Raw genomic sequence first — 24750 nt, 5'->3', positions numbered from 1 at the left:
AGAGAGAGAGAAAGACAGAGAGAGAGAGAGGGAGGGGATACCTGATACCAACCTCTGGCCTCCATGTGAGTGCACACATATCAACATGCACCCCACACACATGTGCCCCAAAACATGCTAACAGCCCCCCCCTTAACATACACATAACACACGGACACGAGATCTCAACATGGTACAGTGATAAATGTAAAATCCTGTGGATAACAGTATCAAGTACAAGCATATGAGAAATCGGTGAAAATCAATCAAACAACTAAACCATTCAGGCCACTTCAGCAAACAGCAAAGAATGAGAAACCCGATGCAATTATGTAGAAATCAATGCTATCTAAGTATAGGAATAAAACAGCACTTGTGAATGAGTCAAAGGAGAAAGAAGAAACCATAAAGTTAGAAAGGACTGACTTCTGAATGCTGAAGAGAATTCATGTTACTCAGCAAGAAGGGAGCAAACTATTTTTTTTTCTTTTTTTCGGAGCTGGGGACCGAACCCAGGGACTTGCGGTTGCTAGGCAAGCACTCTACCACTGAGCTAAATCCCCAACCCCGGGAGCAAACTATTAATGTATATTACATGGACCAAGCCCAGAGGCACTATGTTGAGTAAGTAAGCTAGACACAGGACTGCAGATGGAGCTCGTTGGGAGAATGTCTAGTGTGTACAGACTCCTAGGTTCCATCCGAGCACTGCAGGAACTGGGCTGATACACACAGCTGTAAGCCAACCACTCGGAAGCAGAGGCAGGGGGATAGGAAGATCAAGGGTTTCTGGCTAGAGAGTAAGTTCAAGGCCAGTCTGGGCTACAAGATACCTTGTATTAAAAGCGGGGAGAGAGAAAGGAAGAGAGAGGCCTGACATAAGAGGCCTCATCTTTCCATCAGTCGTATGAACTCTTCGGAGAAGTGGCACTCAGGGACACGGGGGGATGAGTGGCTGCTCTAGGACGCAGCAGGAATGGGAATGGCTGCCACCAGGAGAGGAGGTTTACGGCCGCAGTGATTTCTGGGAACATTCTTAAGACTGTTAGTAGTGACCGCACAGTCTGATGCCTTAAAACCCAATGAACTTTAATCAAAACAGCCAACTTTACAGTATGTCATTTTTATCTTAAAGAATTTCTGAGGGGTATGTGTATGTGCATGGTATGTTTGCACATGAAGATGCATGTGGAGGGGTTTGGAGAGTTGGCTCTTCCAGAGGACATGTGTTCAATCCCACATGGCAGCTCACTACTGTCTAAAACTCAGGTCCCAGGGCATTCAATGCCCTCTTCTGAATTCCAAGAGATCAGGCACACACACATGTGGTGCACATGCATACATGCAGACAAAACGTTCATGCAGACAAAACATTCATGCACATAAAAAGACACGCGTGGGGTATGTATGCATATGTGTGGGTGTGCATGTGGAGGCCACAGGTTGATATAGTGTGTCTTCCTTGGTTACTTGCTACCTTACACACTGAAGCAAAGCCTCTCAATTAACCCTGGAGGTTGCTGATTTCGCTAGCAAGCTTGTTGTGGGGAGGCCCTGTCTCTGCCTGGTGAGCACAAAGATCACAGGAGTTGCCATGTCCATCCAGCCTTTATTTACATGGGTTCTGATGATCCAAATTTTGGTCTTCATGTTTGCATAGCAAAGAATTTTTACCAACTGTGGAATCTCCCTAAACCCTTACCTCAGAGTTTAAACAGTAAAGTGTGTGTGTGTGTGTGTGTGTGTGTGTGTGTGTGTGTGTGTGTGTGTGTGTGTGTGCTTGCATACACGAGAACATGTGTCATTTCTGAGTGGTATATGTACATGTCTCTGTACCTGAAGCTGTTTTCCAGCTAGGCAGTCTACAATGAGTCCCAGCCATCCTTCCTCTGCCTCAGCCCAGTGTGGAGATAGCTAAGTTAAACAGACACATGTATGTGCTGGGGACCCAAGCCCAGGTCCACAAACTTGCACAAGCAAGTCCTCTTACGCACTGAACCATCTCCCAAGCTCTGAAAGTTTAAAATATTTTAAAAGCAGCTACGCAAGGCAATCCTTGGGAGTTTGCCTCCCATAAACTTAGAGTTCTAACAGACTGAGTTTAAAAGGAGGAAAGAGGGAGTGGGAGATAACCTCTTGGTTAAGAGGTTCATGAAGGGGGCTGGGGGATTTAGCTCAGTGGTAGAGCGCTCGCCTAGCAACCACAAGGCCCTGGGTTCGGTCCCCAGCTCTGGAAAAAAGAAAAAGAAAAAAAAAAAAAAAGAGGTTCACGAAGCTGGCAGAGGACCTACTTTGGTTCCCAGCATCCATGTTGGGCAGCTTCTAAGAGATCAAACAAGGCTTCAGGAGATCAAACACCTTCTTCCCTCCCCAAGAACATTCCCCCTGACACACACATTTAAAAAAAAGATGTTGGGGCTGGGGATTTAGCTCAGTGGTAGAGCGCTTACCTAGGAAGCGCAAGGCCCTGGGTTCGGTCCCCAGCTCCAAAAAAAAGAACCAAAAAAAAAAAAAAAAAAAAAAAAAAAGATGTTTATGCTGGGCAGAGGTGACACCTTTAATCCTGGCAGAGGCAGGTGGATCTCTGAGTTTGAGACCAGCTTGATCTACAGAGTGAGTTCCAGGACAGCCAGGGCTACACAGAGAAACCCTGTCTAGAAAAAAACAAAAATAAGAAAGAAACAAGGGTAACAGAGACCTACTTGTCTAATATAAGGCTCTGTACCTGCGAGTCACATGTGGACCACACTGGCCTTAGACTGCTGATCCTGCGGCACCATCAGTACCAGGATTACAGGAATACATGACCAGGCCTCACCTGACTGGGTCTGTCTGTCTGTCAGTCTGTGCACACCCACTGGCCAGGACATGGCTGTTTTTTTTAAAACAATTGTTTATTATTGTGGGTGAATGGTATGAGCATGCCACACAGCACGCATACAGAGGCCAGATGACGCTCTAGGGAGTCAGCGCTCTCCTTTCACCTTTACAGGGATTCTGAGAAAGAAACTCTGGTCGTGAGGCTCACGTGAGAAACATTTTTATCTGCTCTGTCATTTCAGGAGTACTAACTTTTTTAGTAGAAAAAAAAAGTAGATTGAGGAAACTAATAATAAAGAACAGATTCATGAGATAAAAAACCAAAGATACAAGACAGAAATACAACAGAATTGTTATCTATAAACAAACCAAACTACGGTGAATCTCCAGCAAGAAACGGAGATATAAACCATCAGCAGGACAAGAGCGTCCTCACAATGACAGTGCTATCATCTAGGAGAGCCACTGTTCCACAGACAAGACTGAAGCTGTCCTAAGACCCCCTAAGAATGAGAAAAAAGCTAAATGAATCTTGAGTCTGCTGTTTCTAAATAACAGACTAATTCTATTTCATGAAAAAATTCTAAATTTAATATCAGATACAGTATTGGTAGGTTAAAAATCTCTCATAACCAGAGTAGTATGAACACGAAGAATATTAGAACTTATTTCAACATAATGTAACATACCAAGACACTAAAGGAGAAAAAGACATGGATGATTATTAAAACGAAAGAAAGGTGTTTGGTAAATCCAGTGTCAACTCATAGTTAAAAAGAAAAAAAATCTTTTAATAATTTAAGACTATAAAGGAATGTTTAAAAACTCTGAAAACCATTAATTCAAACCCTACAACAGGAACAGTTGTAACTAGTGGTAAAATCGAAACAGCAGTTAAAAGTCAGCATGAAAATCACCACCGCGGGTAGATCTCTGCAGTCGCCTTCCACTCAAACAGCACTGCAGGGGGGACCCAGCGACGCACGGAAAATACTAGTGAATGATTTACAGCTTAGAATGAAAAACATCCAAACTCCCTGTATTTTTCAGAGTGTGTAACTATCTAGAATGAAAGTCTGGGAGCATTTGTAGCTAATGGAGTTAAAAATCTAATGAGGTTGACAATTCTAAGACCAAAGCACAAAAGTGAATTGAAAACCCGTCATGGCGGCAGAGAACTCAAGTCATGGCTTCCCGGACAGGTAGGAAGATTCCCTTGAGACCAGAAATTTAAGACCAGCCTGGGCAACACATAGAGATCCTGTCCTAAAAAGGGATTAAAAAACAAAACCCCACCCTTTCTGTACCTTAGCCACAAAGTCAGGAAGCAGTTTATAAAGTTACAGCCTTCCTCTAAGTCTTTCACGGAGGGGAAGACAATGGACTTAAGCACAGTCTTTCAAGCAGAGCACAGCCTACAAACCCCCAGGGGCCATTCTAACATAGTAGGAACTGCACTTGGCCTTGAACCCCAGAGTGAGGTGTGTGTGTTGGTGGTGCACACACCATGCCTTGGACCCCAGAGTGAGGTGTGTGTGTTGGTGGTGCACACACCATGCCTTGGACCCCAGAGTGAGGTGTGTGTGTTGGTGGTGCACACACCATGCCTTGGACCCCAGAGTGAGGTGTGTGTGTTGGTGGTGCACACACCATGCCTTGGACCCCAGAGTGAGGTGTGTGTGTTGGTGGTGCACACACCATGCATGCATGGGTACAGGCATCATGAATCCACTCCTTATATCACGGAACTACAAAGCCACAATGCAGCTACCAGCTTAGCACCAGACTCAAGGGTTACCAAGGAATACTAAAAGCCACCGGGTGAAATGTAGCTAGGGAACAGCATGGTCACTCTCCAGAGTGACCTCAGATTACTGATCAGTGACAAAGCAAGGCAAGCCTTACATGAGAGGGCTCACTGCCAGGTACTGGTCACATGCTCTGATTTAGAATGAACCATAACAGGATAGACTGACACCATTAGACCTGGTAAGAATTATGTGACTTCATCTGTATAGTACTGTCCCTAAAAATGTGATTCTGTCTTGCCTTCCTCAGATACTAGGGAGGCTGAAGCAAGAGGACTGCAAGTTTAAGGCTGATTCGGGCTCCGAGCTCAAAGCCAGCTCACAGAATTTACCGAGCTCTTATCTGAGAATAAAAGCGAGAGGGTTACAGCTGGAGGTAGAGTCCTTGCCTAGCAGGTCAGAGGCCCTGAGTACAATCCAACGGTGGTCTGGGCTGGAAAGGCCTCAGGGGATAAGAGCGCATCTTTGCCAAAGCACCCAAGTGTGATCCAAAGCGCCCACCAGGCTCATCCAGTTCCAGGGTGCCCAATGCCTCTGGCCTCTGTGGGCACATGTACACACCACACAGACACCCACAACTACACAACATTAAAATTTATAAAAATAAACCTTAAGAACAAACAACAACAACAACAACAACAACAACAACAACACAACAACAACCACCCCAGCCTGATTTAAGTCTAGCCATGAGGAACAAGCAGAAATCTGGCCTGCAGTTCCTTCCACAGCTGAGCTACAGAGCAATGCTGTCCCTTCCACGGGGCTATTCATTCTCTATATCCAGTGGGGATGAAGTAGACAACCGGACAGACCCAGCTAAACACTTAGGTGCCATGTTGGGAGAGGCAGTGTCAGTGCAAGCTGGGCGTGGCGTCAGGAAGCCGAGGCACAGATAAGTCTGCATGGTGCAGTGCAGCAGAGGTGAGCAGGGAAGGGTTTTTAAGTACTTACTTCCCGGATGGCCCCATCACAGACTCGGATGACGTTAAGGAACGTGGGCATGACCTGGGGCAGGAACTGCACACACTTGAGCCCCAGGGACTTGAAGATGAAGGTGATGGCCTGAACCACCATGGTGTGGTGGTGAGAGAGGGACTGGTCTCGGAAGATCCGCATCAAGGCCACCATGGACACGGCGGGGTAGAACTCGTCCAGTGGCAGGTTTCCCATGTTGACCAGCATTTCACTGGTGCTGTAGTCAGCTAGGACAAAGTGACAAAGAGAGTCATAAGTACTGGTGACAGGACTTTGATGAGAGGCTAAGCAGGCTAATAGCAAGCGAAGCCCCTCAGAGGCATTAGCACGCATACATTCTCTCTGCTACATTCTGACACTGCTGTGAGTATGGGACAAGTGGCTATTAGGAACCAATGAATAGGCTCTCCATGTCAGGAGCAAAACTCATTCTAGCTTTTCTATTACCCAAACCACCAAAGCCTAAAACAGTACATGATGGGTTTTCTTTAAATTACTAGGTTTAACCTAGCTTCTCAGCATTACAGTGCACAACTTCATAGTTGAAACCATCAATAAAATAATTACTCCTCCAAATGAAAGTAAAGGGAATTAAATTAGGCAAACATCTGTTCCACAGCTGGCTAGTCCCACAGGGAATACAGACAAGTTAGCAGGCATATGCCATACCCTGAACAGCAAGGACTCTGTCCTGGGAATGGTGGCGTGCAATGAGGAGGTAAGATGTGGGGCAGGAGAGGGGCTGGTTGGCAGGCGCTGCTGAGGAACCCTAGGTTCTGCTCTTGATGGCCAAGGTGCAAAGGTAAAAGCTTGCTACACTTCCTTAACCCAGAGGGGAGAAGGAAACAGATGGAGAAAACCGAACACTCACACCTAGAGAGATTGTAGTGAACAAACAGTTTCATCTTCTTAAGTCATCTTCTGCTACAGCACTGGGGAGACCCACTGCTGAACCTTCACCTCATAAACAGGCTTTTCCCAGTAGATGGTGGCCTAGAGCTCACATTCCATCCGCTTCCCCACATGCTCGTGCACTCGTCAAAAGGCAAGGGGTCTCTATTGTCAGACGAGATGCAAAGAGAGAGGGCCCAGGGTTTATGGGGGCTACTGGTCTTTCTATGTCCTGAATTCCCTCAATAAAACAGAGAAGACAAGAGTTATCCTTCCTCTCCACGAGGCCAGGGATGAAAGAAAAGAAATAAATAAAAAAGAAGCACTAACAAAGTGACAGGTGACAGTGGTGTCAGGGTAACTCCTATCTCTCCCTGCGGTCAAAAGTAACCTAGACTTAAGTTAGCCTGTTAACCCTGACAAGACCGTGGGTAGACACAGGACTTGGATACATCAGGTACAACATCCCTGCTAGGCAGACGCAGGGACTACAGGCTCTTCATGCACAAGTTGCCAAGAGATTCAGTCATCTGACCAATACTCTTTCTAAATATGGTCAGGAAGGGATGTGAGTCCAAGCTTGACAATACTCTCGTTCTAACTTACAGGAATCTTGACTTGACTTGGATTCTGACAGGCTGACAGCAGAAGCATCTCGGGACTGGTCAATCATGCCGATGTTCACTTTGTGCTTGTAGGGGTCCAAAGCCCCGAGGAGCCCTAACACTCGGATGGCCTGGGCAGGGAAGGAAAGAAGCAGCTAAGCATTTACCCCAACATCTGATTAAACAGGACTTGAAGGGTTGGGGATTTAGCTCAGTGGTAGAGCGCTTGCCTAGGAAGCGCAAGGCCCTGGGTTCGGTCCCCAACTCCGAAAAAAAGAACCAAAAAAAAAAAAAACAAAAAAAAAACAAAACAAAAAACAGGACTTGAGGTACAACTCTCCTGTTCTACACCCCACACCTCCCACATAAACGACCATTCCAACAACAGAGCAGAGACAGACAGGAAGTCCCGCCCAGTGTGGGTGGGTTACTGCCATGACTTCCTCTCTCAAGTCCCTGCAGGCCAGGTGTCTGCTGTGTACCTCTCTCCGAGTGCCCTGGTTCTGCTCCGTCTTCAGAAAATTCAGCAGCACTTCAAGCAGAGTGGGGTACTTCCTGTAGGGCTCCACCACGTAGCCAGTACTGGCCACCAACTGTCCCAGGGTCCACAAAGCCACCTGGGTGGACGAACAGCCACAGTTTGTTGAACCAGTACAGGAAAAGAAAGCACAGGCATTCTTTTTGTCCAATCGGAAGACTGTTAAGTCACAGACCATGAGTAGGAGTCCCAGAGTCAGGACACGCAAACAGCTGATCAAGCAGGAACCCACAGTCACTCCCTGACCCGGGGAGGCTGAAGCTGGAGGGCTGCCGATAGTCCAGTTCAAACTACACAGTAAGTAACCGGACTTACTTGTCGACTACAGAATGAGATGATGATGGCTCAAAAAGAATCAGAGAAAGAACTATACAGAATATTCTCAGAAGAAATGTGGTGCTTTCGTATCCTGAATGACTAACAGGAGCTACGGAAGGAAGTCAATACTGTTCTTCACTTTGGACTATTTCCCTAATAACCTCCAGTGGCTGGGAGGGTGAGGGGAAGCTGTCTGCCTCCATAATCAGTGTCCGAGCCTGCTTCCTCACTCGGGAGCCGGGGCTCTGACCAGTCAGGGCTCTGACGAGCGGACTGCATTTTCGTCCGTGCAGAGGAAGGGGCGATGCTTGGCCTAGATTGAACTGCAGATGATTGGTCAGGAGGACAGCCAAAGCTTGTTCTGAGATTCTGCCCTCTTTCCACACTCAAAGAAAATGTCAAGCTCTTACTGTCTGTCAACCTCTGCAAGAACTGACTGGTGACACTGTGGTGAACAGAGAAACTGGTCCCCGGTCCCCGGGGAGCCCAGCACACTCAGCGGCAGTGGCCCTCACCTGTCTTTTGGCCAGAAGAGAGGAGTCCTGCAGCATGTCCATGATGATGACAAAGAGCTCGTCCACCCACTTCCTCATCTCCAGGCCGCTAACCTGCAAACGAGAAGACAATGGCAGAGGGCTGAGACTGTGGGATGAAAACATTGTTTTAGGAGGGGTGTGGTGGCTCACACTTAGACATCCAAAACTCTAGAAGCTGAGGCAGGAGTTCTGGGAGTTTGAGGTCAGCCTAGGCAGCACAGTGAGACACTGTTTCTAAATGAAAATAAGGACAAACCAAAACAGAAACAAAAAGGATGAAGAGAAAAAGAAGTGCTCTGCCTTTCCCCAGGCTAAAGAGCAGCCTTCCATCTGTGGAAGGCCAGTTGCTCCCTCACCTGAGCCAGTTCTCCTATAGTGGCCAACACGTTATTGATCACGCCCGGGTTTGGGTCAGGGTCTGGATCTTTGAGTTTCAAAATTAAAGCCTACAGAAGAAGGTATGAGAAAATGAGTGTGGACAGCAATCTGCAGGAGAGCTACCTTACCCCTAGAGGGCAGCACGCCTCCCAAGTACAAAACAAACTCTGGGTTCAATCCCTAACACCAGAAAACAAACAAAACAAAACCCCCCTAAGACCCTCTAGGTCAAACGTGAGTTACTTTGAAACTTGTGAATGTAGGAGACTCTGGGCTGTGGACTTCCAAGCTTTTCTTGAAACACAAGCCCAGTGTATGCCCAGGCAGGAACACAATTTGAAGACGTTTCTCATGTGCTCTTTCAACTGTTTCTGCTCACCATCCCTCCAGATGCACGTGTTAGACACAGAAAGCCTCACATGATACCATGTCCCCACCTGCAGTGGTGTCCTGGATAAAGCCCGTTGGTCTTCACGTGGGGAAAGTGCACACACTATTTACCCTACTTCTCCTTTCCAAGCCCATTTGGTGGGTCTGAGGCGTGAAGGGGACTCTTTCCTGCAACTGGTGACGTGCCTGCCACTCTTTAACTCAAGGTGCTATGTGGCCCTGGCCCCAAGCCTGGACTAAAGAAATGATCTACTTGGTTCAGTGCAGCAGTGCTGAAGCAACCCCTCCCCCACAGAGTGAGAATCCCACTCTGGCCATCTGTGCTTTACCTTCAGAATAGGCTCCATATAGGGGCGGATGAGGCGGGGGGCATTGGAGACCAGGTGCCCCAGCATGCGGGCACTCTGCTCCTTGATTCTCCCAATGCCACTGTGCTCCAGCTCTGTCAAAATCTGAAGGGAAGAAAGGAAACATACTATGGCAGAGGACCAGACAGAAGGACCGTGTAAAGGGAGCTGTGTCAGCAGCTGGGGAGACTGCAGGCTTGCAGTGAATCAAGTCTCCACTGGACACTCGGTGACCATGAGGACCTGTAACTCCCAACTGCCTTGGCTGTCACAGCAGTAAGAGGTCCTGCAGGACTGGAGAAGGAACACCAGTCAGAGCTGAGACTTGGTTTTCCAGACAAGGGACTGTAGAGAGGGCTCCTGAGGCAAAACCTCTGTCCAGACACAAAATTACCGAGAGGATCTATAAATAATGACAAAGGAATCAAAGGACTGTTAGAACAGCTGTGAAACAGCTCGCTGAGCCTCCACAGGTGGGAAGGAGGTGTTGGGAATCCTGTCTTTGGAGACTAGTCAACGGAGCTGCTGGGCTGGCTCTCACCCCTGAGACACCAGCCTATCAGTGGATGAAGCTCAAGGTCAGGTAGTGGCCACCACACACCGGGGCTTCTGGGTGCAGCTGAGGGAGAGAATGTAAGCTTCAAGTGAGCACTGCAAAGCCCAATCAGCCAGGGGGCCAGCAGAATTAAGACCTGTGTCTTAGCTGCTGACTTGGTAACTAACTTCCTGTTTTCTCCAGTCACTCAAGAGCGTAGGAAAAGGAATTAGCGATACATGAACAACTGCGTGGGGTGCTGGCTGGCTACAGGGACCATGTCTCAGGAAGCAGAGGACAACTAGCCATATCTGGCAGGCCAGGCAGAGTCAGCCTCCACCCACTGTGACGACATCCACCAGTGTCCAGTGCCCAGCCCTCAGGGAAAGGCCAAGGCACTCAGTGAAGACACACATTTCAATTTGGGACAATCAGTATCAAAACTATTCTTCCTTATTCAGATTTAAAGGCTATGGATATAGTTCAGTAGTAGCATTTTCAAAATACATGCAAGGTCCTGGTTTTCAATTCCCCGGCATCATCTAAATAAATCTTTTTAAAATTCTTTGCTATTTTTTTTAAAAGATTTGTTTATTTATTTATATGCATACATTATCTCTGTCTTCAAACACACCAGAGAGGGCATCAGATCCCATTACAGATGGTTGTGAGCCACCATGTGCTTGCTGGGAATTGAACTCAGGTCCTCTGAAAGAGGAGTCAGTGCTCTTAACTGCTGAGCCATCTCTCCAGCCCTGATTTTTAAGTTTCAAGGGTTAAGTTCAGCACATGGACAACTTATCTGATGGAATTTCACATTCTCCAGCACCAGGAAAATGAGCTGGCTTGTTGCCTATGAACTTTCCAAGGACAAAAGCTGTATCTAGCTTGCTCACCGACATTGGTAGCAAGCAGTGCTGTGTGGGACCTGGCAGGTGAGCATCAAGTCCTGACTGAATGAACAAACCCGTGTTCTTGTCAGGAGGTATTTCCATGCCAGACTTAGCACAGTCTAAACTGGTAAGCTCAGTTTTGCAGCCAGATTTTACAATAGCAAACAGCAAATAAATAACTTTTCTAGGGTGAGTTGCACATACTGGCATTCTGTGTTTAAGTTCTTCATGTGTTACACAACCTATCTATTTCAAAAAAAGGCAGGAGGACGTAGCAATGCGGGAGGACTGAAACAGACACTGTTCACAGGAAGCCAAGGAACCAAGCGAAGACAAAAACCAAGAACCCAGGTTGAACAGAAAGGCCAACCTGTATCTCTCTAGGGAGCCAAGACATCTTACATCACTGGAGAATGAATACCAGTGACCCCTGACCAAATGCAGTGCCACAGGACCGTGCAGGATCACACCCATGTTAAGATGGACAGCCCCTCTGCTTGTCCAGTAGTGGCAAGAAGAGTATGTATTACAGAAGCCAGTTGGAAAGAGTGGGAGCCCCATGACCCCTGCCACAGATGCAGTGAAAGCCAAGACACTGGGTCGCTGGAGACAGACAAGCTGCCTGAGAGGTGAGTCCAGAACCAAAATGCACCTCACACCACACTGATGACAGACTCACCCCTCAAACTGTAACCCACAGCTGGGAAATACAGACTCTCGGTGTAAACATAACGTCGAAAGGTGTTTCTGTCTTTCCTCCCTCCCTCTTCTCAGTGCTTCCTTCTCAGCTCACTGTGGAGGTCCACTCCTCACTGCCCGTCACCCCATTACCCACCTGGATGAGCATCTTGCGCAGGAAAGGCATGACAAAGGCTGGGTTCATGCTACTGAGTCGGCCCACAGTGCAGATGGCCAGCTCTCGGATCTCAAAGACCTGGTCATTCAGAGCCACAAACAGAGCTTGTAAGTTTTCTGCCTGGGCCAAGTGGGCATCGAAGCGCTCATCCAGGGAGGCCAAGACACAGTAGCGGATATCAGGATCTGCAAGAGCAACAAGTCTTCAGGGTCCCAGCCCTGCGGCCTCTTCCCAGTTTCTACCTCCACAGCTATCACCCTCATGTGTTGTCTCAACCCTCCTAGCACCGCAGCACTTACAACACAGCTCATATGGTGACCCCCACCACAAAATTATTTTTGACACTACTTCATAACTGTAATTTTGCTACTGTTATGAACTGTAATGTAAATACCTATGTGTTCTGTTGGTTTTAGGTGACCCCTGTGAAAGGGTTGTTTGGCCCTGAAAGTGGGGATTGTGACCCACAGGTTGGGAACTACTGTGAAACTAGTGGGACAATACCGAAACACCTTTTCCACTTCATCTCTTGTACCCCCATTTAGAAAAATCTATTCAGAGGAATAAAGGAGAGATCAAGTAAAAATAGATTATCTTTTACAACAGGGTATAGGAGCCAGCCTAATGCCTTAGCAGACATATGGCTAAATATGAAATTATTAATGTTGGTGATCTCCACAGACCATGCAAACACCTCAAGCGCCAGGATCCCTCAGGACTGCCCTGTCACAGGATTTACCAGGATCTGTTATGCCGACCACAAGCAGCTTGCTGAGCACATCTGCTACCACTTGCACTGCGGTCTGGCTAACCACATGGGCATGGCCGCTGATGAGGTGGATGGAGGGTGTGAGCAGGCGGGAGCAGGTGCGGGCTGCTTCCATGCGGATCTCCTTGTGCTCACTGTTCAGGAAATGATCTGCGCAGTGTCGGACGAACTGGGTCAGAGAGTGGCCTAGGCGCAAAGGAAAAGGGGAGAGGACTGAACGCCGCTGTCTGGGACAGGACTCCAAACTTAGCTGACCAGAGCACCACACGATCACAGGAGTGGGACATCCAGAAACCCCTGCCAGACATTCTAAAGCAGTACACCCCCTCCTGGCTGTGGGTCAGTGGGACAACAAGGAGGGGCAGAGTGCCAGCCTGACTCTCCACCTCTGATGTGTTGGTTTCCCAAAGCAAAACATGCTTTTTAACACTATCTGCCCCAAACGCAGGAGATAAAGCAGAGGCAGGAGAGCCTGGGAAGGAGAGGCCACTATGAGTTGAGTCTAGTGCCCAGTCATGAAGACTGTACAGATCCACATCTAGGTGCCTTCCTCCCTTTCTCAGGTCCACTACATCCCTGGACAGCTCGGCAAGAGCCATGGGAACTTCTTACCTTCAAATTCAAAGCTGCCGAGAGTTCGAAGGGCAAGAGTGATGCTGGCCACGTCGCTGGCCTCAGGGAGGGTGGTAAGACCTGGGGAGGCCAGCTGGTGGGCCAGGCCTTTGGGCATGCCCGGGTGCCGCAGGGGTTTGTGCATAAGGACCAGGGACAGCATCTTCAGAAGCCCGTCCTGAATATCTTTCTTCAGCTGCGGAATCTGCCGGCTCAGGTCATAGAGCACAGCAGTGAGCGCAGGGCTGGGGAGACAGAAACCAGTAACTACTCGGCCAGGGTGTGGCAGTCTGTCAGTAGCAGCTTGGGCATCACTGTCTGCCACAGACAAGAGGACTGAGCCCTGTCACTGCTTAAGCTCCTCAAGTTTTCAGCAGAGAGACCTTCTACAATGCAGGTCTGCCACCAGAGACAGTCTCAGAACCAGAAGCAGAAGGAGAGCAGCCTCCTTATTCTGCCAGGGAGGGAATGAAGATTTGGGAAGCTAACCAGACTTCCCAGGATTAACATTTAGCAAAAGTAGCCATGCACACTTACCAATTACTCCCTTTATGCCAGGCCTTGTGCTAAGTAAGGGCTCTCACTTAATCCCCACAACTATCCCACACAGCATACACTGTTCTTTCTCAGATGAGAGAGCTGAGGCACTGAGCACTGGCTTAGGTAAGATCACACAGGAGTCACAGGAGTGATGAAACTGGGATCCATAGCTGATTTGTGTGTTTAGCCTGAGCTAGCCTGCCTATCTAATTTAATACACAAATAACCTGCCTCCCCCTCTCTTCTAAGTCAGACCCATCACTGAAGCTGGGTGGCCACAGGCCTCTGGCACACACCTCAGGCCCACTGCCAACATGGGCTCCAGCAGCTCCTTGATGTCCTGCTGGATGCCTGGCCCCATGGCCCGCGCCAGCATGCTGATGCACGTGAACACTGTGGCATCCACCTGCACAGTTTTCTGCCTCCTGCAAAGAAATGGAATGCCATCGTTAGACATAACAACATCAAAATGTCCCACTTCTAAGCTACTTTGGGGCCAGGAGGGGAGTTATTAGGGAGGGCTGGCCACAAGTAAATGTGAAGATTACTGCAAAATTCTACAGGATCCAGCCCATCACCATGGCGTGCACGTATTTAAAAGACTGCTCCAGCAGATGGCAGTAATGGATCTTGTGGAAGGGCTCTTTCTAAGTTCAGGAAGAGGCACCCCAGTAAATGTTGGGAAGCAAACTGAGTGTTCATCAGAAACCAGAGGGTAATGTACAGGTGCCCTCCCTATATCGAGAGTGTGGGGTTTCAGGATGGTGGCATCTGTACCCACCAGAGCAACCCTTGCTAACAGCATACACAGAAACATAGAAGCTCAAGGCTGTTGACACCGACTCCCCAGGACCACCTGGGCCTCTCTATCTGCCACAGGCTGTGCTGTATTTTATTCAGTGGTGGAGTGACTTGTTACACATTAGAGCTAAGGAAGAAGATGAGCATCTGGTCAGGGATTCCTCCACAAGGGACTCCTCTATCAACAGAAGACTTGAACGTCGGAGAACAGAGCCAGCCTGGAGAACGCACTGGTCTCCAACATATTCTCAAGGTAATCTATCTTTCTAAATAGCCAGTCGTAGTTCCGGAAGAGCCTGAACTCAGGTGAGGAGGCACTGTGCTTACTCTCCACTCGCGCAATTGCAGTGAAATCCTACAGAGATGCTCACTTGTGGGCAAAGTCCTTTGGAGGCAGGGCTGCTCGGATGATGTCAAGTACTCGGGGCAGGTAGACCTTAAACTCGGACCTCACCGCCACAGAAAGCAGCCCTAGGGCCTGGAACGCTGCGGTCCGTTCCTTTTCCTTCTTGACACAGCTCAGGACATGGTTCATGGTGTCTTGCAGGTACTGGGTATCTGGTAGACAAGAACACATGGCCAAGGTCAGAGTTCCTACCCAGCACTCAAATGTAAGGCACCTAACAGGAGAACGCTAAGAGGGGCTGGGGATTTAGCTCAGTGGTAGAGCGCTTGCCTAGCAACCGCAAGGCCCTGGGTTCAGTCCCCAGCTCCGAAAAAGAGAAAAAAGGAAAAAAAAAAAAAAAAAAAAAAAAGAGAACGCTAAGAATTTAAAGGAGGGTTTTTGTTTGTTTGAGACAGGGTTTCTCTATGTAGCAGCTCTGGCTGTCTTGGAACTTGCTTTGTAGACCAGGTTGGCCTCAAACTCACTAAGACCCACTTGCTAAATGCTGGGTTTGAAGGTGTGTGCAACCACACTCAGCTTTAAAGGATGGACTTTATAAGATTTTTAGCTTAGTGATCACTCCTCAGGTCTGTCTTTTGGAAAAGTACCATACAGCTGCCCCTCTTAGTCTAATTCTTTAGTAATTAGATTTGTCTGGGGTTTAAGTGTGTTGAGGTTCTTGCCAATGTGCATGTGGAAGCCGGCAGACAACTTGTGAATGAGTTCTTTCCTTGTACTTTGTGGGTTCAGGGGTAAAACTCAGGTCACCAGGGTTGGTGGCAAGCATCTTTTCTGCTGAACCAACTCGCTGGACCCTCCATTAGTATTACTCTGGGGAAAGTGCATGTTCTTCTTCAAAAACTATTAAGGGGTCAGCACTTGAGAGGTAGAGCATGGTGGATTTCTGTGAGTTCAAGGCCAGCCTGGTCTATATAAAGTTCTTGGTCAGCCAGCCAGATTTACAAGATGAGCTCCCCTGCAAACCCCAACACACACCCAAAAAAATAAAAAATAAAATATAAATAAAAGAAAAAATAAATAAATAAAAAGCTAAGGGGCTGGTGAGGTAAGGACACAGGTACTAGGCACTCATGTGGTGCACAGACATACATGCATGCAAAAACACCTGGATACATAAAATACGTTTTTTAAATTCCAAAATCCAAAGTAGATAAAGCATAAATCTTGTTTCTAAAACAAAGAGATTAATCTAAATTATTTTACAATATAATGACATTGAAAGTGGTATTAAATATTACATATAACAGGCCATTCCATTCCGCCTAGGCCTGGCAATCTCTCCACTGTTGGTTACCTGGAGATTGTTCCCGCCGATACACTAGAGTAAGACTCAGTCTGCAACCTGGACAGCACAGCTGCATCTCCACATGTTTACATCAGCAGCACGCAAGAGCAGGGGCTCCTGGCACTGGGAGCTGGAACTGTTTTTTGTTTTTCTTCTATTTTCTCCTGCCCCGGTCAAAGGACTTTCCTGACTGTTGTCTCTGGCTCCTTCTCGGTCACTGAGGCTGGCCCTCAGGCGTGGCGACATGTCTACTATCCCTACCATCTCAGTCCCTGCGGGTAACGCCCTGGTGCATCTGTGCTACGCCCAGTGTCTGCTCTTTAGGCTTCGTCTGAGGGGTATTTTTGCTGCTCCCAGAGCCCCCACCTTTGGGAAGTTCAGGTGAAGACTTCCACACTGAGTTTTAGTAACGTGCACTTCAGCACAGAGGTACACAATCATGGTGAGTCTCCAGACTGAGTTTCCCTGATGTACTCTAATGTGCTGTTTAACAAAGCAACAACCCACATCAAAAGACTGTACACAGAGCCTCTGTCTTCGTACTCCGCTGCTAGGCAGCCCCTGAGCACACCCAGTATGCTTCTACAGCATGCCAGATTTTGATCAAATTTGACCTACTTGTTAAGTTGCTTTTGAACCAGAGACTTTCAACCCACGACAACGTAGAGCTCTGCTGCCCAGAGGCGTGGCTGGTCATTGGGAAGAGAGGAGCTGCTGGGGCCAGGCCGGCAGGAGGGAAATTTCAGAACTTACGGCTGATCTTCATTCTTCCTTTTTTTTGGTTTAGCAAGTCTATGTACCCATTTGGTCCTTAACCACACACTGCACTTGTTAGCCCAGCCTGCTTCACACCTCACCACCTCCCCAGATTCACTGCACTTGTTAGCCCAGCCTGCTTCACACCTCACCACCTCCCCAGATTCACTGCACTTGTTAGCCCAGCCTGCTTCACACCTCACCACCTCCCCAGATTCACTGCACTTGTTAGCCCAGCCTGCTTCACACCTCACCACCTCCCCAGATTCACTGCACTTGTTAGCCCAGCCTGCTTCACACCTCACCACCTAGACTTCCTCACAGATTCCCTTGGCCTGGGTGGTACCCAGAATCCATGCAGGAAACAACACATGCTGAAGGTCAGGCTGACTTTCGCTGTACAGCACTAGTCCTTACTTGGTTTTGAAAGCTCACTAAACACAGGCAGCATGCCACAGTGAAGTACAGAGACCTTTGAGACAAGGTCTCACTCTTACCCAGTAGGAGGCTAGGGAGGGACATTAGTCAAGAAGTGGAGACCCACAAGGGTCAATAACCTGTCCCTCTCTCTCCTTCTCTTCTCTCTCTGCACTCTCTTTCTCCCTCCCCCTAGGTCCCCACTTCCCCAGGGCGACTTTCCTGACCTCGGTCCTTGGGGCCAGTGAACTCACTTGCCCGAGAGTAGCTTCCAATAAACCTGCCTTTTTTTTTTTTTTTTTTTTTTTTTTTACATTTATTTATTTATTATGTATACATCATACAGCTTTCTGCCTGCATGTACACCTGCAGGCCAGAAGAGGGCACCAGACCTGATTACAGATGGTTGTGAGCCACCATGTGGTTGCAGGGAATTGAACTCAGGACCTCTGGAAGAGCAGACAGTGCTGTTAACCTCTGAGCCATCTCTCCAGCCCCAAACCTGCCTTTAATATATTAAAAATCTTTAAAAGGAAAAGGGAAGGAAAGAAAAAACAATCTGTCCCACACTTCAGTAATGGACTGGCAGGATTCACTCCAGGTCTGTCACCAAAGCTGAGGACTGTGATGGAAAGGAAAAAAATGTCTCTAGCCACAACAGTCAGGAAGGCCTCATGGGAAGGCCTATAACTGTGCTCCCAGACCAGACAGCCATCAATTCAGTGACCACTGAGGCAGCACAGCACAAGGGAACTCACCGTCCATCACCCGTAGAGCCTGCCTCTAACTCACCCTCTCTCCTCTTCCTTACAGGTGTTGAGGATGCTTGATCAGTCACCATGGGGGAAAGCAGGTCACTAACCCCACTCTACCCCAGACCGCACTATGACGTATGGACCTGAAGTGCCCCTGTCTTGAGGCCGGGGCTGGCTGTAAGCTTTGGACAGCTCTCAGCCTCCCAAGGCGAATGACATGAATATGAGCCATTGCACAGCACAAAAAACTACGCTGGTGTCCACACACGATGGCTGGCCTAGAACTGACCCTCCACTGTACACGGATTTATCTTTGCTATTTTCTGAGACTGTTTCATGTGGTCCAGACAGACCTTAAACTTGCTATGTAACCAAGGACAGCACTGAACTCTTCATTCTTCTGCCTCTGCCTCCAGAGGCTGGAATTTTACATGTGTGCCACCGTGCCTGACTCTTACCCCACATTTTCACTGGTACTAGGTCTCTTACTAGGAAATGGAGAAACTGGACAGGAGGCAAAGCCACCAGAGACTAGCTCTATGTCGGCATTGCTTCAAGTAGACGCAGACCTGACTCTGGGACCACCGCTTCTGTCCCTGTTTGAGAATCTTTGAGAGGGAATGTCTTCAGAGGACAGCCTTACCTGTGAAGGCAGACGGTCGGAATGCAGCCAAGCGGGGCAACAGATTAAGGATTGTCATTTGGATCAGTGAGTTCTTGCTGCTCCTACATTTCAGCACCCACTGGCACACCTGAGAGAGCAAGGATACAGGGTTGGCAGAGGAGAGGGAGGTGTGGGCTTGGGAGGAAGAAGGACGGCCCTTTGCCATTTACCTGATCAAATTTCTCTTCCATCAAGTCTCTGCAACAACGGCTTTCCACCAGAGTGGACTTTGTAGGGCTGGGGGAAGCCCCAAACCCCATTAGGCCTTGGTGGGAGCTGTACCCCAGCAGTCCCACCAAGGCGTTTGACTGCTGGGGCTGCACAGCCTGGAAGCTGGTGAAGGGAGTGATGTGCCGAGGCTTTGTCCCAAAGCCCATTAGGTCTTTGCAGTACTTGTCATGTACCAGCTGCTGCTGGGTGATTTCCTCCATCTCCTCTCTCAGACGCTACAGACGCGCAAGGAGGAGAGAAAGAAACAGTCACTTTTGCTTCTGAGAGGCCTTACCCTGGGCACAGTGAGTCTGCAGAGCAATCCACCTGCCCAACCCTGAGGAGCCCCTACCTCACACTGGAGGAGCCACTCTTCATCTGGACTACTATTTTTCTAGAGCCTTGCAGAAGACTGGGTCCCGCTCCAATGTAGGCAGAAGACCACTTTTTAATGAGCAAGGTAATAAGGTAAACGAAGTCCACCTTTCTTGAATAAGAAAGTCGAGCATGCTGCCTTCCTGGAGCTCCTACCACCAGGCATCTGCCAACATGCTCAGGAAGACTGAACTGCAAACCGCTGAGACTATGGGCTCTTCGAGTGAAGGTGGCTACATGCTGGCACCCTGCTAAAACATTCAAGCTTCTTTCCCTGAAGCTGAGTAGAAACTCAGGCAAATCATTTTCTCAGAATGCTCGTCCCGGGCCAGTGTGGAACAAGGTGCCGGCAGTGCTGGTCTCTCTGCTGCTGAAGGGCCCCACCGGCTCATCCTCCAATGGTCCTCAGTCCTGCTTGGCACAGAGCCTTTCGTTTCCAGCAAGGCTCCAAGGCTCACCTGAGTCCTCATCTCACCAGACTATGAAGCATCTTGTAGGCTGTGATCTCTGGCATGAGCCCCACACTTTGTCCTGCTCCCCTCCTTCCCAACTGCGCCTCATTTCTCAACTCAGGATCCCAGACCCCACCTCTTTCCCTCTATACCAGGTAGGTCATGCATGGTTCTCGTCCAGTCTCATGACTTGAATTAGTGGCCTCCCCCACATTCATTTCTCTTAACCTGATCTCTCCCCAAACTACCCAGTAGGTCACTCAGGTCAGTCACTCAAGTGCCAAGAAGCACCTTAGACTAACACACTCAGATACCACTCTGCTCACCCTGTGTCCGTATCTTAGCACAAAGCAACTCCATTCTCCCAGTTACAAATCCAGGTACTCTGGCTTCTCTTCCTTCCAGTCTATCCCAAATCCCAAATTCAGAACCCAGCTACTCGCACATCAACAACCTCACGGACGGCTGCAAGAATCCATGCCAATATGGCCGTGTCCCCTCTTTAAACAGGTTCTGTTAGTCTGTGTGTGTGGGGGGGGGAGGGGGGTAACGGAGAGCCGTGGGAGTTGGTTCTCCAGGTCCTGGGGACTGAACTCAGGCTGTCAGGCTTGTCAAGTCTTTTACCTGCTGAGGGAGCCACGTGCTGGCTCTGCAGTTCCCTCCTAGTGGGACTTGAGCTTCAGCCCTTGACCCTCTAATAATCCCTGGTCAACACAGAGACTCACATCAGTCAAAAGCCATGCCTAAGGGTTGGGGAAACAGATGGCTCAGTCAGTAAAGTGCTTACTGCACAGGCAAGAGGACCTGAGCTCAGATGCCCAGCGCCCACAGAGCAAGCTGGGCGTGGCTGCACGCGGCTGTACTCCTCCTGCTGGGGAGGTCACAACAGGAGCCCCAGATCACTGGACAGCTAGTCTTGCTGAACTGCTGAGCTCTCGGCTCAGTGAGAGTTGTAAAAAGTGCAGAGCGATACAGACACCCAACATTAACCTCTAGCTTCCTCACTTCCATCCGTCAATGTGCTCACCTCCACACAGGTAGATGGACTCAGTGACCTCGCACACCCTGAGAGAGAGCTCCTGCCCCGAGACCAGATGTTCCCGTAGCTTCTGCTCGTCTGCTCGGGTGCAGAGCATTCGTGCCACTCTCCTGGAGCAGCACCTGCCTGCCATGCGTGGCAGCGCACACTGGTCCACCTGCTGCCTAGAGTGCTTTCTCCCCTGCACACTGCTGTGGCTTTCTGCTTACCTCCCTCACAGCCGTGTTCACACCCCCACTGGTCTCCCTCCACTCCACAGTGTTGTGTTACTGTCTCCACAGCACACAGCACCATACACAGCTCAGCACAGTGCACTTCTATTTACATGGGCTCTGCCTGTCTCTCTAGAATGTGAGCCGTCCTGTTCGGGGCTCTGTGTTCTAGCTCTTTGGGTTCTCTGCGGCTCCTACACACCAGGTTCTGCACCAGTGCCTGCTGGGTAAGAGGACACAGCATGACGCTATCATCTCTGTGTTTTTGAAGGTTCCTTATAATTCACAAAGCACCTCTGTGAGAACCATGTCGCTTAGTGCCAACATCTTTATGTGTTAGGTGACATTCTTGTTTCACTAGAAGGAAACGAAGACCCAGAACTATGTGGACTGCCATAGAACTGGGTGAGCACAATTTCAGAATGCTACCACTTACATCATGCCCACCAGGTATCAGGCATTTAGAAACATCTCAAGTCCAGGAAAATGGGGAAGAGTGCTGTGAAAGGGAGGAGCAGGCAGCTTGTGAGTCACACAGCAGACACAAGTGGAGCCAAACGCCCACACTTACTCCCTCCATGTGCTGTCCTGACACAGGCACAGCCATTACTAACCAACCACTGTCTAGTAAGTCAGGGAAGCCAGGGGTGAACTTCCACAACAGATCCGCACAGGAAGTCTCACAGATGAGGTTTTCTTCCAACATCTCCTGAATCCTGTCTCCTCAGTATCTGTGTTCACCACCTCTAACTGAAGCCAGCCAGACTATTCCATGGGCCTCCTGTGGCAGCCACCAGAATGTGACCTCAGCTACAGGAGCCTAACTGATCAAGAGGCCCTGGTGCTGCTCAGAGCTCCATCACCAACCCTGTGCTATGGACACATGGGTTGCTCATAGCCAACAACAGAAGTCAGATGCTGCAGCCTGCCTGCTCCTGGGTGACACTGGCCTGCTCTAATGGCCCACGTTGGCTTAAGGACCTCATAATGGCTTCACATAAAGACAAAGAGACATCCAGTGCTGTTTCTCTTTTGTGCATTCAGGCCAGTGTGGGCTCAGCCCTTCTTGTGTTCTCTCAAAGGCTGCAAATCCCCACCTTTAAGCTGACTAAACAACACCTAACTCCCTGACTTCATTCCCACCTCTCCACATACTTGTTCCCATAAACCGCCAGAGTGTCAGGAATCCATAACGCATGAGCACAAGGGCCTTCCTTGCCTGCTAATAGCAGGCACAGGAGCCTGGGCCCCCAGACGCAGTTTCTCACCTCTCCCTCCATGCTGCTGATTCGGACGAGCTCGTTGAGGATCAGCAAGGCCCCGTGGATTCGATCATCTCGGTTCATACCCTTCTCTTTGGCCAGGGTCTCATCAAAACCTTTCTCTGCTTCTTCAAATGTGTGCTAAGTATAGAGAATGCTTCTATTAGCTAGTGTTTGAAGTAGAAAACACAGGCTCGCCTCCTCTACCCAGAGGTTTGGTTCACCCAGTGCCTGTTGGTGCCTCGTGCCAACATTAATACTGACTTTTGTTTAACCTAGCTCTAATGCTTACAACATACCACCTCTGAGGCAAATGCCACTACCACCTCTGCTTGACAGCCACATAAAACATAAAGAAATTAAGCAATGTGTCAAATGTCACACAGCAAAGGCAAGAAGGGAGGGCAGGTGTCTTGTTGCCATATTTAGGACTCTTTCTGTGACATACATTTCATTGGCAGCAGCCATCAGCACAGACTCAGGGCACTGGAGCAGAGGAACTGGCCTCTGGACATTAGTGGCAACCAGGTTACTGATTCAGAAACACCCACTCCTGTCTTTTGACAACCACTGATAAGAAGCTTCTTGCTCCAGCTTCCCAAATGCTGGATTATAGAGGTGTGCCGACACAGCCTCTGACTGACACACTTCTATTCTTGGGGATGCATAAAATAATGGTGTGACTACTAAAGTGCTTTGCTCGCAGCTACTGTGGAGTCATCTCCTCACCCTGTACCACTGAGGCTTCTGCATCTCCTTCGGCTCCCGCTGCGTGGTAAGAATCAGACAGGCACGAAGGGCAGCCACAGCTCCTTCACGGATGGCCTGCTTGGGGTCCCACACAGCCACAAAAATGTTGTCAAAGAAGGGCTGAACTTGCTGGAAGAAGAAGGTGGGGACGCTGATGGCCAGCTCACGGAGAACGAGGACCTGGGAGAGAAGGGCAAACAGAACTCTTACTCCTACCAGGACTCTTGTTCTCTCAGGATACTCCCTGTCATCCTAGAGCATCTCCCTACAAGGAAAAAAAAAGTCTGGTGCCAGGAGAGGCAAAGGAAGACCGACCAAGCACCTCAGTGCTCAGCGCAGAATGCTGGCGCCATCTAAACCCACTCAGGACCCACAGGAATTTGACACTTTAACAGCAAACCAACAAGTCGAGAACCATGCCTGCCATTAGGTAGTCAATAAATAGCTACTGGGCAAAAACATGATGTTCAATTTTGTTAATATTTTCATGTCAGAGAAGACTGGTGTCTTCAGTTAAGGCAGCCAAGCTACAAAGTTGTGACTGACAGAGCCGTTAACCAGGGTGGATGCTCCTTCCTTAACCTGGGGAGCAGCTGGGAGAGCTCTATCCTGGGCCCCCCTGCCAGGGCTTTTCTCCACCTCCAGTCTGGAGCCCTTTTCCCAGGACAAGCTCCACACACGGCGGGGGTGGGGTTGGGGGTAGAGTTAGGGGGACGGGGGCGCTGCTCCTCGCCCTGGCTGGGCTCAGCCCTGTGGGAACTCACAGCTGCATGTCTCCGGCCCTCATTTCGGTCAGCACCCAGCCACTCCAAGGCTCGCTTCACTTCAAACTCCACATACTCAGCAGTGAAAGTGTCCCCTGCCATTGCAAGGCGGCCAATGGCCTTGGATGCCATCTCCATGACAACTGGATCACTTGAGGGGAGGAGGTTCCGAAGGTAGTTGGCAAATCTGCCAATCCTGGTGGAATTCCCACCTTCCACTCCAATGAGGCTGGCTAGAAAAGAAGCAGAGGTGACCATGTGGCGTGTTCTGAAATGCATGTGGCCGGAGCTGCACGCGGACGGGTGAGTGAGGCCCTACTCTGCTCTCAGTACGTTTCTACATGGAAGAAGGCAGGTTTTCATTCAAACCAGCAGACTGGATTTTTGTTCTGGAACTGTATATGTCAATCAAAATGATCTCATTCTAACCTATCTGTACATCTTATCCTTAAGGCTGAATGGCAATTCACAGGACCAGCGGCCAGCCCTTGGGCAAACAGGGCATTTCTACTTTTGCATCCATGAACCCCACTGTGCCAAACCCTGCTCTACTGTGATCAGACCTGCCGAAGGCCACCTAGGGCAGAAGAATGAGGAGCTGGCTTCTAGTCTCGCCCCTGGCAAATTGGCCACAGAGGTCACCAGTTCTGAGACTCAGTTGTCACACGTAACAGCGCACTTTGCGTGTGTCCCAGGACTTCTGCTAGAATTAGTACTTGTCTACTTGCACCCTGTCTATGGGTGCCTTAAAACTCTTTGAAACTATAGATGAACAGATACTGCTACTCTTTAGCAAGCGCAGACAGAGT

The 24750-nt window shown here is 49.1% G+C and overlaps 1 protein-coding gene across 1 annotated transcript in view; it reads right to left on the bottom strand.

Annotated features, from left to right (window-relative positions):
• Mtor (mechanistic target of rapamycin kinase) overlaps positions 1–24750 on the bottom strand; it is a 109454-nt gene that overhangs the window by 80265 nt on the left and 4439 nt on the right. The window contains exons 4-19 of the mRNA NM_019906.2: positions 23942–24174; positions 23157–23357; positions 22434–22568; positions 19048–19323; positions 18857–18965; positions 14966–15152; positions 14090–14218; positions 13254–13498; positions 12612–12827; positions 11852–12057; positions 9571–9693; positions 8830–8919; positions 8453–8545; positions 7564–7698; positions 7083–7212; positions 5562–5812 (exon numbers count right to left, since the gene is read on the bottom strand). Of these exons, the coding sequence (NP_063971.1) occupies positions 5562–5812; positions 7083–7212; positions 7564–7698; positions 8453–8545; positions 8830–8919; positions 9571–9693; positions 11852–12057; positions 12612–12827; positions 13254–13498; positions 14090–14218; positions 14966–15152; positions 18857–18965; positions 19048–19323; positions 22434–22568; positions 23157–23357; positions 23942–24174 (2759 nt within the window). The remainder of the gene's footprint in view (positions 1–5561; positions 5813–7082; positions 7213–7563; positions 7699–8452; positions 8546–8829; positions 8920–9570; positions 9694–11851; positions 12058–12611; positions 12828–13253; positions 13499–14089; positions 14219–14965; positions 15153–18856; positions 18966–19047; positions 19324–22433; positions 22569–23156; positions 23358–23941; positions 24175–24750) is intronic.

The sequence above is a fragment of the Rattus norvegicus genome, chromosome 5 (assembly GCF_036323735.1).
Source record: "Rattus norvegicus strain BN/NHsdMcwi chromosome 5, GRCr8, whole genome shotgun sequence".
In the NCBI taxonomy this organism is placed as follows: domain Eukaryota; kingdom Metazoa; phylum Chordata; class Mammalia; order Rodentia; family Muridae; genus Rattus; species Rattus norvegicus.
The sequence above is the reverse complement of the archived record's forward strand: the minus strand, read 5'-3'. Positions and strand labels throughout refer to the sequence as shown.